The sequence below is a fragment of the Lepidochelys kempii genome, chromosome 6 (genome assembly GCF_965140265.1).
Source record: "Lepidochelys kempii isolate rLepKem1 chromosome 6, rLepKem1.hap2, whole genome shotgun sequence".
NCBI classification, from domain to species: Eukaryota; Metazoa; Chordata; order Testudines; family Cheloniidae; genus Lepidochelys; species Lepidochelys kempii.
Genome location: NC_133261.1, coordinates 85,356,854 through 85,375,109, shown reverse-complemented (window position 1 = coordinate 85,375,109; position 18,256 = coordinate 85,356,854). Strand labels below are relative to the sequence as shown.

The window sequence follows — 18,256 nt, the reverse complement described above, 5'->3', positions numbered from 1 at the left end:
TTTAAATCTAACGATAAACACAAAGCCCTGGCCTAGTATAAGTGGGAGTAACTCCATTGACTTCATGGACTTGCACTCTTTACACCAAATTCAGACCAGCTGTAAAAGAGCCTGAAAAATTAGGAAGCTACAGGAACTTCTTTTGAGTTCACAACATATTAGACACTGGAGGCCTTCACAGAATGGACTGAGGATTTGTTAGAAAAAACTTTGGCATGGCTGTGCAATACTAATTATAGTATATAAATATTTAGAGTATAATGTAGCTCCACTACATGCTTAGGGGCATACAGGCAATTTTAAATAATAGTACATGCTGCTGTGTTCAGCTGTGACTGGCAATGTTATGAGGCTCTCTTCAGTATCTGAGAAACCGCCAAACATGGAAACTTGTAGGGATGAGAAAACTTCAAAAAGTTTGGAGGTTTGCTTTGGTCAAAATCAGCACCCAAAGGTTTAGGTACCTTATCAAGCCGAACCTCTTTTGTCTGTAAAACTGGTCCAGAAATCTCCTTAGAATAGGCTTGATACTGAGATTTTTGGTTCTTCTTGGACCAGAAATATTGTAAACACAACTTTTTTGATGGTACTTCAGCATTTCAGCTTCCAACTATGACCGAAATAATGACTTCTGGACGCATGACAAAAGGGAGGGAAAGAAGTTAGTCACAACACGTCCAAACCATCAAAAAAGTTCTGGTTTGGTTCAAATTTTGGTCAAAATTGTCTGGTTCTATAGAAATGCACTTGACTCTTCATAATAACCTAGGATGCTAGTGCAGGAAGATCTATTTTAATACTTGTGTCGGTATCTCCTCATCAGAATACACACCCCTGTTTTGGGATGCATCATGTTTCATGCTGGATAACAACATGAGAGGACAGCATATTTCTAAAACTAAATGGGCTCTTTGTTCAGAGAACTATTTACAGAGGTGCTGCAACTGCAGCTGGTATTCCAGTTATGTGCACACAGACTGGATTCCTGCAGCATCCTCCAAACTCCTTCAGTCTATGTGCTTCCCTCCAAGTTCCATGCAGGTTGTTACATTTTTCCTTTTAATAATCTTTGTTGTTGTGTCTCTTGTGCTAGCATTTGCTGACTTGCTGTGGCACTTGCTCCCTGAGACCTGGTCAGTGCTGGAGTATGAATAGTTTTAATGCATGTAGCATCCCAACCTATTCAGTTCTTTGTTGGATTGCCTGGGCCTCCCAGCAGAGATGCAAAGACATTGTAGTATGTTCATAGACTATTTCCTGTTCCACAGAACCCTCTGAGTTGTACTCCAGAAGGGAAGCCCTGCTCAGTGTATCCGCTATCAGAGTTACTACCCTGGCAGTAACTTATCCTCACTTCATAGTGCTTCAATCTCCACAATATGTATTGCAGTCGCTTGGGTGAACTCGGCACTGGCTTCTTCATGATGTTTTCTAATAGCTTGTGATCAGCCTGCACATCCACCTTGTGTCCAAAGGTGAAAGGATGGAATCATTCTAATCCAAAGGGCACAGCCAGTAGCTCCATTTCTATCGGAGGGTATCCCCTTCCTGCATTTGTGAGGACTATAAACAAATGCTATGGGTTTCTGGCTTTGCATCAGGCCTGCTCCTAGGCTCCTTCTGAGGCACCCATTCTGTGGCTCTCACTGCTCCAGATGGTTGTAATACTTTAGGACCAGTGCCTGGCTTATTATTATCTTTACTCTTTCAAATACCTATCCTGGGCTGTCTTACAATTCCAACACTGCCTCATTGTGTGTCAGCTATCTCAAGGGTTCACAGGCTTCTGACAGGTGTGCACAGTATCTGGAAAGATGCTTGGTCATTCCTATAAATTTCTAGACTCCCTTCACATCCTTTGGTTCGAGCATTTCCTTAATGGCTCTCAGTTTCTCAGAGTCTGGTCAGAAGTCCTCAGAAGTCAACAGATGTTCAATATAGGAGACCTTAGTTCTCCTCAGCGTCAGCTTGTCTACATTCTGCCGAATATTCTGCTGTTGGCATCTGACTAGGAGTTCCTTGACTGCGTCTTCTCCTCCAAAAAGAATGTCATCATGTACAATCTTGACGTGTGGGAGTCCCTCTAGTGTTGGGTTCAGTTTACACTGGACCACCTCTGAGGCCAGACCGATGCACATAAACTTTCATTCGCAGCAGTACCTGCCAAAAGGCGTGGCAAAGGTTGTTAGGTGATTGGATGGCTCATCTAGCTCAATATGCCAGAACCCATTCTTGACATCAAAAACCATGAACACTTTTGCCCTAGATAAATCAAGTAGTATGTTCTCAATTGTTGGTAATGGGTAGTCTTTTCACTGCTGTGTTAAGTGGTTTTGGGTCAATGCATATCCTTAGTTTACCCAAAAATTTCTCACCACTACTAGGCTGCTGATCTACTCCGTGCTAGTTTCAATAAGAGTAAAGCCCCGTTAGAATGCTGGACAGGGCCCATGGGGCCTGTTCTCTTCCTCTCTCACACTGGGGATATTCTGGTGCTGTCCTATGATCATTGCCTTGCTGTCCACAAAGTGGGTGGTACTCTTGTGTGTCAACTACTATAAATGCCAAGTGATAGAAGGTCATTTTGTGGTTTCTTATTGGCAGCCTGCATTTGCCCATTGGCCTCAGAATGGTTTTATTATACATCATCAGTACTTGGTCACATGTCTCCAGTCTAATATTGCTGCTTATCAGTGTTGCTGGGATTACATTGCAGCTGGCTCCACAATTCAGCTGGAATTCACCCTCTTCCATCTCTGTTCCCAATATTCTTTCAATAAGCATGCACTTTGATCTTTTCATTTAAAAATAAATCAGATGGAGATTCCCAAAGTGGAAGCTGTCTTTTGTGAAGGGATGAGAATTGTACAAGTTTCCCAAAGAAAGCTTTTCTTTTCTTTTTTTACTGGGATCTTGAGTTAAGCATTAAGAAACAAACAGACTGCAAAGCAAAGAGTTTTAACATCTTCCAAGCTCAGTAACTCATGTTTCAGTCCCCCATCTCTTGTGGTCTCCTAATAACTAGAGTTCCTCAGTCCTCCAGAGGATCTTCAGAAAGTACAGGGGAATCAATGTCTAACATTTGAAAAAGTGCTTTTAATTTTTTGAAGGGGAAAGAAAACCCTTTTTGTGTTTCCTTATACAACACAAAGAAGACAAAAAGGGCAAAACTGCTTTACCTATGCAATTTACTTTGAGAACAAAACTAAACTGGCTATTTCACTCGATCTGAGGCAGTTGATGATTCACTCCTTGGAGAAAACAATGAACTCTGATTTTTAATTTCTTAAGTTTGTGGGAAAAAATTGAACACAAAGATGATCTTATGGAGGTAGAACCCTGTATTGGCTAGATGGCCCTACCCACCTCAGAATCATCGCTGGAAATCAGTCATATCACACACTACAAAGATCTAGAAGCCCTGAGAAATAGTCGAGCCACCACCTGAAAAACAGATCCATGCCACTCCTGGAGGGGAAAGGCCTGTAAAGAACAATAGAGTCTACTGCTCACAGGAATTATCAATGCCTCCTTCAGAGAAATGAGCCTCCAGCCTCCCTGAAAAATGGAAATATCTGCATGATCATCAGGAAGCAAATACTTGATGCAGAAAACCTCTTCAACTATTGCTCCACGTTCAGCCTCCCATTTCTAAGCAAAATCATTGAGAAAGTAATTACTATCAAGCTTTAACAATATGAGATTGAAGTCAGTATTCTGGATGCTTCACAGAAGGGCTTCAAAGTGGGACACAGCATAAATATAGCCCTAGTAGCACTAAAAGAAGACCCTCTCATGGCAGTGGAGAGTCTGTATGTGTCAATGCTCACACAACTCAATCTATCCTGCTTTCCACATAGTTGGTCACGATGTGCTGCAGGTCTGCCTTCATGACATAGCTAGAACACTGTAATGGTACCTATCATTCCTGTGCATCTGCTCCTCTTCCCCAAAAGCCCTCATTGCCATTCGGTCTAGGATCTGTCCTTATCTCACCTCCTTTTTGAATATTTACATGAGATTAACTGGTATCATGGACTTTGCTGCATATAAGTGTTGATGAGACCTAGCTGTGTATCACATTTTCAATAGGTGCTACCAACACCATCACAAGGATGTTGCAATGCCCACAAGACATCATTACCTAGATAAACAAAAGTTGGATCAAACATGATCCACGCAAGGCTGAAGTAATGCTGGTCAGAAGGAGAAAAGCTTCAAAGAATTATTGGAAGACTATTCTCCTTCCATCAAATATACTATTCCCCATTTATCAAATTTGAGTGTAGCTTTTGGAATACGCTTTTTTTGTCACTAAGCCTGGATGATCAGGCAGCATCAGTGGTGTTAAGGAAAAGTTAGCACATGTGACTCCATTTTGGTTTGGGGCCCACCATTGTTTAAATGCCAGCACATCATACACCAGGAGGAGTAATCCTTAGATATTGAATCCCTGTGAAAATCCTCCTCCTTGTCTCCAGCCTGCCTTGACTCCCAGTATCTGGTTTTTGTCAGTCTCTAACTCCCTGTCTCTTGGCCTTGATGTGAGGCCTCCCATCCTGATAATAAAAGTTACTGATGCATAGCTTTAGGACCATGCTGTGTAATTAACATACTGGTATAGCATGAGGAATGCACCAAGCAGGGATAGGTGGTAGATAAGACAAGGGTTTGTTTATTGGCTAAGGTTTCCGATGCACGAGGGCAACATGCTTTGCTAAAAAGTATATAACCTTTGTATAATCTGCATTCAGGGTCCCCTCCTGGCTAGCAGGGGGGCACCACGCTCGAGCGTAATAAACTTAGTGTCTTTTGGGAACTCTGCAGTTGTGGACTTTGTTTCTGTGCCTCAGCCTAGATTCGAACTGTGCGTGTCCTATCAGGTATAATTCGCAGCACTGGTGTGCGTGTCCTATCAGGTATAATTCATAGCACTTGTGTGCGTGTCCTACCAGGTGTAATTCGTAGCACTTGTGTGCGTGTCCTACCAGGTATAATTCGCAGCAGTTGTGTGCGTGTCCTACAAGGTGTAATTCGTAACAGTGGTAAAATAGATATATAACCCCAAGCAGAGATTCCCATAACCAGAGGAAGGAGAAGAGCAGAAGACTCCAGGAAATCCACTAAAGACCTTGCTGTAAATGTTTAATTTAACTGGTAAGTGCTTAGAAGTTAGCCTGATGTTGGCTATCCATAAATGAGACAGAGAGAAGTGAAAGTACTGTACTTTGCAGTGTCTTAGATGGTAGGCATGAAGAAGCATGTGGTTTTCCTTTGGAACAGTATCCCAGAAGAATTGGTTTAGACCAGGGGTGGCCAACCTGAGCCTGAGAAGGAGCCAGAATTTACCAATGTACATTGCCAAAGAGCCACAGTTATAAGTCAGCAGCCCCCCATTAGCTCACCCCTGCCCACTCCCAGCATCTTCCCCCCACCAGCAGCCCCGCTGTCCAGTGCCTCCCCGTCCCTCCCTGTTCCTCCCGATCAGCTGTTTCATGGCATTCAGGAGGCTTGGCGCGGGGCGGGGGAGGAGGGGGAACGAGGGCATGGCAGGCTCAGGGGAGGGGGTGGGAAGGGGTGGAGTGGGGGCAGGGCCTGTGGCAGAACCAGGGGTTGAGCAGTGAGCACCCCCCAGGCACATTGGAAAGTTGGCGTCTGTAGCTCCAGCCCCGGAGTTGGTGCCTATACAAGGAGCTGCATATTAACTTCTGAAGAGCTGCATGTGGCCCCGGAGCCACAGGTTGGCCACCCCTGGTTTAGACCATCATAAGAAAACAGAGCCAAATGGTCAAACACATAACCGATGATCACTAGACTAAATTTTGTTATTGACAGTGAATAGGTCATATGCAAACTTCCATCTGAGATTGCAAGCAATGAAATAGGAGTTTTTCACATATTAGCTGGCTGCAAATCTTAGGACACACACATGATAGAATGTGTTCAGAATCTTGGGAATTCTGCAGCTAGCTGTGGATTTTGTAAGGGTAAAATATCAGCACAAAACCTTAAAATCCCCAACTGTGTCTGCCTCTCACTCATCACAGAAGTTGACATTGATGTGCCCCAGATTTCCAGGCGCCCTGCTACAGTTATTACTACAATTAGTAGTAAATGAAATGAAATGTTCAGACGGAGAAGTTAGCACACAGCACTGTAGTGATTTTTTTATGGCATAAAATAACTGCTGTTTCTGTAACGTCAGACACAAATGCCTGGTCTGTCTAAGGAACTCAAATTCCTGGTCTGTCTAAGGAACTTTTCAGGCCATTATAACTTGGCCATACACATTTGCTCTAAATTGAAACTTGGCATGCAATAAGGATTTTTGAACATATTTGTATGGGCATGTATTAAATGTACTGGCATCATGAGTGAATTAAGGTCCAAAGAATTTGTCTTAATCGAGCACAACTTCATGAAGAGGTATTTTGTTTGTTTGTTTGCTTTAAAAAAACTATTAAAATCCTTTTTTAAATATAAAGCACTGCACAAAACCTGTTTGAGGAATATGATGGCTACGGCATAAAACAATAACAGGAGATTATTCTAGGAGTAAATAAGGAGTTCAGAAAGAGGAAGTTCACACATTATATTATGGATATGGAACAAGATACTAGGAGGAATGCAATTAAAGTAGTAAGTAAAATGAGTTTGGGATATCTAGATTTATTTCTGGAAAATGAGGGAATTAGACAGCATAAGGTGAAAAAGCAGGAAAGGTGGGTTCAAGATTCATCAAAGAAGGTAAGGAATATTGGGCCATATGGCCTTTTTGTGCTCAAAATATGTCTAAATATTTTCTCTATCCAACCATCCTCTCCAACAAACAAGCAAACAAGCAAACCAACCAACCAACCAAAGTTCAACGTTCAACGTTAAAACTACCACTCTACTCTTAACTCACCCTACTTTGCTCTATTATATAAAGAGATCTCAAAAGAAATGTTTGATTTTACAATGCAAGGGTTGAACAGAGGCCTGAATGAAAGATGGAGAAATCAGCTTTGACTCTGGAATTTCTTTACTGTAATGAGCTGATCTCTCAGGCATTGGCATTATTCTATTAGAATTTTTATGAGTGAATTTCACATGAGAGTAAATATTTTTAAGCATTTTGTGGGGATTTTTGTTAGGTGACTTCCACTGATTTTTTTAAAGTTGAACAACTAAATCATACCCTGCTTTCTGAAAATCTCCCTAAAATCCTGGAATGTGCATATTTTAAATCTAACGATAAACACAAAGCCCTGGCCTAGTATAAGTGGGAGTAACTTCATGAACTTGACTTCATGGACTTGCACTCTTTTACAGCTAGTCTAAATTTGGTGTGAAGTGTCTGAAAATTAGGAAACTACAGTAACTTCTTTTGAGTGCACAACACATTAGACATTGGAGGCCTTCATAGAATGGACTGAGGATTTGTTGGAATAAACTTCTGTATGGCTTTGCAAAAATAATTATAGTATATAAATCTTTAGAGTATAATGTATCTCCAGTACATGCTTAGGGGCATAGAGGCGATTTAAGTGGCTGGATCAGACCACCAGTGGAATGGCCCTCCACTGTCCCCCCCTTGAAGATTCCCAGCACAGGAGTGAGGCTGGAGTGCTGGTGTACACTGGCTATTCTTAGCTGCATCAATGACGCCAAGGGCTGTGGGCATTTGAGTGCAGTTTAGACCAGCCTTGAGGCTTCTCTAAATTGTTTGGCTCCTGGACAGCCCCAGAATACAGGAAATTTGGAAGTGGCCTAAACCAACTTTGTCGTTCCTCGCCTCAGGTTTTGTACAAAGAGAACTTTGGCTGGACCTGAAAATCAGGGTCGTCTTATTAACATTATTTTCTTTAAGCATAAAATGTGCCTACAAGATCAATAAATATGGCCTTCGTCCATTTTGGAATTCATTTTCAAAAGCATGCTGGGTTGAATGTGAGAAGAAACTCTTTTACTCTCATGAGATGTACCCAGGATTCTTTTGAAATAACTGGGGGGTGGCCCCAAAAGAATTCCTACACTGCTTTACTGCTTCCAGAAACATGTTTATGCATTCAAAATGGAAGCAGACAGGAATATAGTATTCTTCCTTTTGCATCCATACTTTAGCCTTACTTTGATTACCGCGTCTAGAGAATCACAATGTTTTGCTGTTGTAATTACTGGAACATTAAGGCCAAACATTTATCTACTTTAAATAAGACTTTTTGCCAGTAATAATTCTTCCTGCTACTTTATAAGTTAAAATATAAAATTTGCCATAGATGCTGAGCACTTTAATCATAGATAAGGCTGCAAGTCTGTCATGGAGGTCATGGAAGTGACGGATTCCGTGACTTTCTGGGACCCCCGTGACTTCTGCAGCGGCTGGTGCGACTGGCTTGGAGGCTGCCTGAGCTGCTCGAATGGCCTCCAGGCCAGCCGCAGCAGCTGCTTCTAGGGCAGTCTCGGGCCACCGCGCACCCTCCCCACTGGAGCAGCAGCGATGGTCTTGGGCCACAACTCCCTTCCTCCCCGGAGCACAAGTGGCAGTTCCAGGTCACATGCCACTGCTCCCCCAGGCTGCGTATTCCCACCCCCGAGCCGCCACAGAGCACCTGCAGCGCCCCCGGAATCCCCCCTCCAGAGCACCCAAAATTTAGTCAGGTGTATATAGTACAAGTCATGGACATGTCATAGACTGTGAATTTTTGTTTACTGTCCGTGACCTGCCCTTTTACTTTTACTAAAAATACTCATGACTAAATCTTAGCCTTAATCATAGAATAGTGTTAAAATATAGGCCTTGTCTTCATTAAAAAAATGAACTATTTTTACACTAGGTGTCAAAGTCGGCTTTCCCCAATCATTTTTCCTGTGGTGTTGAAAATGAAAACGCTGGTGTGGAGAGTGTCAACCAAGTTCAGCACAGTGCTATAAGTGTCTAGGATGCTTTGCTACAACAGGTATTGAACTCAGTTGACCCTCCTATCACAGTGGGACAACTATTTTCAGGACAGCTTCAGTTGGGCAGTCATTTTTGATACCTATTGTGAAACACAGTTCAGTTTCCTTGTGTAGAAAGAGTCATACTAAATTCTTAGTCTCTAAAAAGCTTCACTTACTGAATTTCAGTCATGCTCTCTGGCATAATGACATATTAAGAGCATGTTACAAAACTGGTCCGGTTATTTTTATTAAGTCATGTATCTTTTCATATACCTATGGATATAATGTAAGAGCACTGAACAGTGATACAATTAACTACTGCAAGTGAACAATATCCTTATTGGTATTATTTAACAGTATAATCTTTCTGTAATTTTGAACAGACATGAGAAAGGAACATATAAATTTCTACAGATAAAAATCAAAGCTTTCACCTTGGAACACTCAATTTTTATCAGCATTAAAGTAAAAGTCATATTTCAAAAAGCTAAAGGCTGCACTTCTTGCAATTTAGCCTAAAAGTTTATTAGCAAACTATAATGACTATCCTTATTGCAATTAAAAAGGCTCCCAAATGGGTCAACATACTTAAGTGCTATCTGCAATCATTTAGATTTTAACATGATGGTTATTACTTATTACCAAGCTGCACAACGAGATATATTGATTACTTTTAACCTTTAGATCCAAGGATTCAGAAAAGGTCAAGGTAGTACTCTACCTTTCCTGTCTAGTAAGCTTATGGCCTTTAGAAGAATTCTACTGATTCCTATTGGCAAGGCAGATTTGAAATTAGTTTATTCTCTTGGCTGACATAGAAATGATGACGTATTTAAAAATACTGCATGCATAGCACATTTATAGTTTCTGTCCAGAAAGGGTCTAATCTTGCAACATGCTGAGAGCTTCCTGAGAACTGGTGAGTACTCTCAACTCCTACTGACTGTTAGTGGTCTCATATAAGAAGATAGATTACTAGACTAACAGGAAGCTCTCAGCATCTTGCAGAATTTGGCTCTAGGATCAGTCTCCACAGGATATATTCCAAATATAATACTTTTCAGGCAGTTTACCTTGTAATATATTTTTTTTTACCGCAGTAATTTGGTTGAAATAAAGACAACTACAGTGTGACTTCAGTAGGTATATAGTCCTTGTTTTAAATGGAATAAAGTAATCCAGTTGAGCTACTCTGTTTTACAAGTTAAAAAGATACAGAGCACGTTAATTGATCCTTGCAGGCTACTGGTATTTCAGCTTTCTTTCTCTTTAGTAACATTTAGAACTGCTTCTCACATTTATATCCTCAAAGTGAACAGAACTCAGGCCTGAGATTCAGGAGAATTATGGGCAAGAGAAACATATAACTGTTATGTGTTAGATTAATTCGCAGAACACTTGGCATTATTATTGCCAAGTAGTCAAATTGTTCCAAGTTGTTCCGGAAGGTTGTTATTAATAGTATGTTTTCTGAGGAAAGTTCTGTCTACTTTTGGAACTGCATTTCTGTTGCCAAGGAAACTCCTTTAAGCACAGCATTCTAGGAGCACACTGCTGCTTTTGTTTGCCAGTATCCTATTCATATCATCTAAGTAAGCACTTTACATACTTCAGCCTCTGGTTTCAAATATTTTAAGTTTTAGTTTATTCATGTTACTATTTGAAATATCGTTTGTTCTTTTTAAATCCAGGACTACTCTAAGTTTATTTGTAACAGTTGCATTAAGGAGGGAGGGTTGATTTTTTTGTGTGCAAGTTTACAATAAATTAGGTTTAATTTGAATAATAACTCCATAGGTTGTAGCATTAGTCCTTAAGTGTTAATTATCTTTTCACTCTGAAATTAATGTAGTCATTTCCTACTGACTCCTCTCCACTGTTATTGAAGTGCTGAGGAAAACATGTCATTGAGTTCTGAGCCAGAACTGTTGTTGTGATTAATCCTGGTCACATGGCCAATCTCTGCCAAAAGGAGATCACTGAAAAAAGGTGACAAAGACAGTGATTTCCTGTCAGCAAAGAGTAGGACAGGGCTGTCTAGAAGTGATGCAAATGAGGGAAACTTTCACCACGGTTTGTTTGAACCACTCAGGGCCACAGCACACAGAGCTAGAGTGAATAGCACAATGGAGCAGCAGCACACCCAGAGGAGAAAATGAACTGCACCTTCAGAAGAACCGCAGCTTCCATTAGGGAAACAAAAACTGCTGGAAAGGTTTTTTCAGTTTTTCTTTAGAGGTCCATAACACTTGATGTGCATTTTAATGTTATTTAAGAGAGTGAACTTCTTCCCTTTGATAGGATACTTCAGTATTTAACCTGTTCAAAAGCCACATTGACAGATTTTCTTCTAAATCTTTCCAACTGCTGTACCAATTTTTTTCTATTCACTATAGAGTTCATCTTTCCTGAACACTTGATAATTCAAGAGATTGCTTATGCAGTATGTATTTCAAGCATCTTAAATAGTTTTGTAATCATACATCCAAATATTAAAGGACATCCTGGTGTTTTTATTTTGAGTTTTTAACAATGTTTATTTAATTTTATTCTCTACATGCTAACAATTTTAACAATCATATCTTACTTATTTAAATGGTGTTTTAATCAAACACACAATTAAGTTTTACAATTAATCTTCTGGGGGAAATGTAGGAATTATCATTAACTTTGTGTCTCGTACATTCATTTCTAATCTCCAGAGCTCTAATAAACACTGATTTGCTTCATTTTTGAACATTCAAGGTATAGAGATAAAATCCATACTCGAGGTCCCACTGAACGATTCATTAGCAGAGTTTAAACTCTGTGGGCCTGATTCTGCAAACCTTCTGCATGCAAATCCACCTGAAGTCAACGTGAGCGCTATATACAAAGATGTTCCTTATAAGTTAATTTCAATTATAGACTAGCAAGCTGTAAACCACTCATTCTGTGTTTGCATCTGTAACATATATTAGTCAAATTTCAAAATCATGGTTGTTACTTTTTAAAAATTGAAAATGAAAATTGAGTGAATTGTCTCTTATATCCCTGGGAGAGGGCTGCAGGAGGAAGAATAATTCTCTTTAAAAGTTGTGCTCAAACATAGGAAAATAAAATGAAGGAGAACCAACAATACTGTTAGTGTATATCATACATACTTAGAGTTTAAAAAAAATACCAGCTGCACTATGCACTCTTGTTTATATTTATAGAAAAAATAAAATATATTTAAAGAAGGGCAAACAGAATTTCTAATAAGAACTGAGAGCCTCCTCGTATATTTAAATGCAAAATTAAGCAGAAGGAATTGGCTTAAATTTATATGAAATCTGAAAATATAGTACTGGGGAAAGAGTCTAAACCTGGGAAAATGCATTTTATTTTCCCACATGCAATTTTAGCATTTATATATTATGTTATACTGCTTTAATGCATGCTTTCCCCTCCTGATTTACCTGTTTTATCACACCTCCTTTCCATTCATAGACTCCTTAGGGGCAATGATTACTGTTGGTAATAGTGATACCACAGCAGGTTCACTGGCAGAGAAGGCTTGCTGAGCTGGCTCAGAGGTACAATTACTTGTCAGCTCAATAGCTGGGAGGAGGGGATCTGAGGGTTTAGGAGAATCCACCAAAAAGCAGAAAGTGCAATTAACATGTTCATATTTGAAGCTGCAGTTGATAAAGAATACCTAAAATAAGGCCTATGTTTTCATAACATCCTCCGTCATTCAACAGTTTTGATTACTCAGCTGCCTGCATTTCTTTTCAGATTTTCTTCCCCCCACAGAGTAGAATTACTCCCATGTTTAGTATAAAATATAGACAGTGTTGATACCACATGGTTGTGACTGCTAGGCAGACCACCAACGACTCTGAGTCAGATCTTTCAAATAGGTAGAGTGTCACAATTAAGAGCATTTCGTTATTGACTGTAGGGTAGGTTAGCTATGCTGGGTTTTAGAAATATAAATGCTGAGTGTTGTTAGGGGCATGATGTATCCTGGTTACTAAAATCATAGAAATTAGAGATAAAAAAGCCCTGTTCATTCACCTATTCTGTCCTTTTGCCAAGCAGTGTGTGGGCACCCACACCGTTTATGGTTTTGCAGTGGAAGAACTGTAAGTGTACTAGAATAATATATTCTGTATGCTGGGGCTCTGCAAGCACCTGTGGAGACTTCAGAGAGAAAGTGCTGAACCCCGTCTGGAACCTGTGCTCATTTACTGTAGGCCTTGCAGGTATGTGGGAGCTATAGACTTGACAGCTCTCCTCTGTCTGAACTTTCGAATCCCAGGAGCATTGTACCAGAAGAAGCCAGCATAACTCAGGGCTCCATTAAATCCAGGGAATATTATCTCCCTTTCTGTGATAAAATATTTTTGTATGTGCGGCCTAACGTTGTGTTGGCCATTTTTGTCACCATACTGCACTGCAAACCTCTGAGTAAGTCCCTGTCCTCTTTTATCCCTCCCATTACCCCACTAACCACTATCTCCCATTATATACATTACCATTTATACCTTTATGACTGCATTTTGAATACATCAAGATAAAAAACATTTCTAAAGGGTGCATAGAATAGTGGCGCAGGGTGCTTCTTGTGATTCCAGCCCATTTTTGTTGTTTTTTAAAAAAAATATTTGAATCTTTTGAATTCTTGAATGTAAAACTGAAAATAATGGCTACATTAAGGCATAGAGCAAAGCACTTTGGAAATTGCCCTGTATGAATATACAGTGCCTAAGCATTTCAATCCTGACTTGTAACACACTATTTATTCTAATCCTCACATTTTTAACAGTGAGGGTGATTAGCAAATGGAACAAACAAACAAGGGAAAGTGTGGATTCTCCATATCTTGATATCTTCAGATCAAGACTGGATGCCGTTCTGGCAAATATGCGTCAGCCAAACACAAGTTACTGGGCTCAATAAAGGGGTAAATGTATAGAATTTAAGGGCATGTCATATACAGGAAGTCAGAACAGATGGTCCCTTTTGGCCTTAAGAAAAGGAGTACTTGTGGCACCTTAGAGACTAACCAATTTATTTGAGTAACATCAGCCACACTATCAAAGGCTCGTTCACCTGCACATCCACCAATGTGATATATGCTATCATGTGCCAGCAATGCCCCTCTGCCATGTACATTGGTCAAACTGGATAGTCTCTACGTAAAAGAATAAATGGACACAAATCAGATGTCAAGAATTATAACATTCAATAACCAGTCGGAGAACACTTCAATCTCTCTGGTCACTCGATTTCTGATCTCAAAGTGACTACCCTTCAACAAAAAACTTCGAAAACAGACTCCAACGAGAGACTGCTGAATTGGAATTAATTTGCAAATTGGATACAATTAACTTAGGCTTGAACAGAGACTGGGAATGGTTGAGTCATTATAAAAAGTAACCTATTTCCCCTTGTTTATTCCCCCATCCCCCGTTCCTCAGACGTTCTTGTTAAACCCTGGATTTGTGCTGGAAATGGCCCACCTTGATTATCATACATATTGTAAGGAGAATGATCACTTTAGATAAGCTATTACCAGCAGGAGAGTAGGGTGAGGGGAGAGAAAACCTTTTGTAGTGATAAACACCTATTTTTTCATGGTTTGTGTGTATAAAAACGTCTTCTGTATTTTCCACAGTTTGTATCCGATGAAGTAAGCTGTAGCTCACGAAAGCTTATGCTCAAATAAATTGGTTAGTTTCTAAGGTGCCACAAGTACTCCTTTTCTTTTTGCGAATACAGACTAACACGGCTGTTACTCTGAAACCTTTTGGCCTTAAAATCTAGGAAACTCTGAGCCTATCTAGAAATTATGTGTTTGTGAAATTATGTATTTAGTTTTCTTTTAATATTAACAAATGACTGACAAAGAGAGAAAGTGAGGCCATTAAACTTAACTTACTTGTGACTTTTAATACGTTAGAGCTCAAACAATATTTTCTGCATGTGAAGGTATTTTATAACCTATTTCATAATTCTCTGTTTAGGTCCTTTCAAATAAAAGGACCAACCTTAGATAGAATATAATGCATGAAGAGCATCTACAAATTATAAATTCAAAGCAAGAAAATATAAATTATATTTAATAAATTATCAAATCATGTAACCATAGAAGAAAGAAAACAACTTCTATTTGACCTTGAATGTACCATTTATTCTATAAGAAATAAAAAAAAAAGCTAGAGGGTAGTTGTTTCTTGTCATTATACTATTGCTGATTCTATAGTTAGTTATTAATTTTATCTTTTATGATTCACAATCTGCTCTTTGAAATACGCCATATGCTCAAAGCAATTCAAGGATGACAACTGTCAGAATTACTCCAATAAAAATTGCCTAAATGAGGAAGATTTACTGCAGCCTGATATTTCTGTGGAAAACCTCCCCCTCCTTTCCCCAACACCCATCATGCCCCTTGAATACAGTTTCTCAGACACTGAGTCAAGCCTGAAACAGTTTTAAGATGAAATCTATATTTTGGGGGACTATTAAAATTATCCATTAAAAAGAAGAACTGATAAAAAAAAATCTGGACTAAGACAGCAATGGCAAAAAAGGGAAACAGTATATATTTATTTGACAAAAGGCCCCCAATCAATATGCGAGTTCAAAATCATTTTGCTTAAATCACAAGCAAGTGTATTGACTTAACATGACAATGTCTGCTTTATGTATAACATATAAAAATTAAATTGGAAGAGTCCTGTATCCCAGCAGCAGTAAACCAAAATCAAAACAAACTTCTCTCTTCCCTGAAGAGGTCTGAAAAGTGGATAAAAATCCATCTAAAAGCTCCAATCAAAACACATTTTGTTAAATGTAACCATTTCATTTTTTCTTCATTTTGTTTCAGTCTATTTATTAATGCAGTTTCATTTATTTCTATTCATCTTGAAGACAAATCTTTGTCCTTCTATAGAATTACACCAAATAGAATGTGATAAAGGGAACTTTCTTGCAATTATGATGTCGGTGCAGCCTGTCAGTGCACAGGGGATGGAAATGAGGTTGGGGACAGGGAAGGGAATTCTAATAGACACCATGATACATACAATGAACGTAGCGATATCCTGTGAGAGAAAGACTTGTCAAGCTAATCAGATCTTCTATAGCTAGGTAAAGGCAGTAACGGTAGCTCTAACCTTGTAAAGATGCTGCTGCTGCTCCTCTGACATCATCAGGTCATGGCTGTCCATCACTATAGATTCCATGTCAATCAGCCAATCCCAGAGCTCCTGGTATTCTGAATCAAAGTCCAAAAGGCTGTAGATAAGGAACAAAATGTATTATGCATAAATACAGTCTAGTTGTTAAAATCGTGTATTAGAATAATATATTCTTGAAAACTCATGATATTCCAAGTTATATTTCTAAAGAGACAGTCTGTATTTATAGAGAGTGGACGCAAATGAAAATTGAAATCCAATTTAAACCAGTGACATGACCTAAATTTGGCAAGTGATGCTAGATTCTGACAACTGTAAGCATACTGTACTTGCTGCAAAAATGTAGAAATAAAAAACCCTTAGATAATGTTGCCTAATGGTTTTTAAAGTGCTAACATTATATTTAACAAGCTTCTCTACAATGATCATGATATACTATTATTCATACCAAAAATATTACTTTCACAGAAAAATGACTCAATCCATTTAGCCATCCTTCTGCTGTCTATCTGCCTATCTCTGCAAATATATATCCTACATTTATTTTCATGGATGAATAGCTAGCATTTCAACTTAACGCTTTAGGATAGGCTTGAGTGAATATGGTGAGCCAGTGAGAACTAAGGCCAGATACAGTATTAGACAGGTGTTCCCTACAGACATGTAAGAAACAAAGGTAAGGACAGGAAGTCAAAACAATGAATCTTTGAATAGCCAGCAATCATTAAAATTCAAAGGAGGATCACTATGGTTTTCAACAAAATAAATCATTAGAATAAGGAGCTTAAAAGGATTAATGTGATTCTCTATTGAAAACCTAGTGAGTAAGTAAAGCATAGATTCTTCTAAAACACTGTGATATGAGAAAGAAGGTATACATGGAAAAACTGCAAAATTGTCAAAAAAATACCCCTTAAAAGGAATCCTCAAGACTTGTCAATCTGTAACTGACGAAAAGCTTATTAATAGAAATGAAGAAAAAAACATCATTGTAGGTCAAATTAGTATATGACCATGTGTGTTCCTGCCCCTGAATTTAATATTGCTTACCAAGGCTAATTTTTTCAGATATTTAAAAACTTTATCTAGTTTTTTACATTTTTTTCATTAATGTTATAAAGTGAGAATTCCTGCAACAAAGGAACAAGAGAAATAATAATACCAAAAATACAGTCGTATACGCTACTGTAGTTTGAATTACCATTAATGAGTGTACCATATCTAAGGTGATTTTGAATGTATGTAGACATAGTAATGTGTTGTGAAACACCCTCTTTTGAGAGGAAGGAAGGAAGGGCGGAGGAAGCATTTAGTCCTCTGTAATATTACTTCCACCAAGACAACTAAGAAAGTATTGTGTAATGCACAAGTGTTGATTCTGCATTATCTCTTTAAATCAAACCACTACATTTAGCATACTCTTAATAATTTATGAGGTTATAGTTCCTGTCTTGGAAAGGTAAGCAATGGTGCTATTATAAAGAAGAGCAGGCATGAACAATCAAGTTATTGTGGTTGAAGAACAATAGTTTCATTAGAATTTGAGGGCATTTGTAACCTCTCATAAGGTGTTTGATGGACCTTTATTTTTAAGCTTATTGTGACACAACACCCCATATTCTTCATAGAAATATTGTTATAATATGATTACAGCATAACTATGATATGTTTTGTACAAGATAAGGCATGTGAGATCTCAATGGAAAGGTTATGATTTGCTGAATATGATTATCCTATTTGTATGCATGTATCATTTTGGTATCTAAAGTTAGGAATATTGACTATACGTCTGTACTACACTGTACTTCTGTACTTTACAGAAGTGTTTGCACCTGGGGAATGCCCACCACAGGGAATGCAATCAATCTGGCTGGCTAGCTGGGGACCAGTCAATGGACTATTAGGGAGAACATGCTAATCTCCCACCTTCCTGAGAATGCTTTCCTGGGATGCTACAAACAACCTCTGATTCATGACTGTTTTGACACTGCAGGGTCATGTGATTAAGTCACCTGGTACTGGACTCCATGATAAAATACCAGTATTTTTCCACTGAGCGGGGAGGAACCACCCTGGGGGAAAAAAGGGATTCCTGCCATATGTAAAGCCTATTTAAGGCAGGTGAGGGACATAATCAGGGTTGGTTCTTTACTGAATCC

The 18,256-nt window shown here is 39.0% G+C and overlaps 1 protein-coding gene across 3 annotated transcripts in view; it reads right to left on the bottom strand.

The window, feature by feature from the left end:
* Positions 1 to 18,256, bottom strand: part of AKAP6 (A-kinase anchoring protein 6) — a 405,063-nt gene that overhangs the window by 83,564 nt on the left and 303,243 nt on the right. For all 3 annotated transcript variants that reach the window (XM_073348987.1, XM_073348985.1, XM_073348986.1), the window contains exon 9: positions 16,074 to 16,194. In XM_073348987.1, the coding sequence (XP_073205088.1) occupies positions 16,074 to 16,194 (121 nt within the window). The remainder of the gene's footprint in view (positions 1 to 16,073; positions 16,195 to 18,256) is intronic.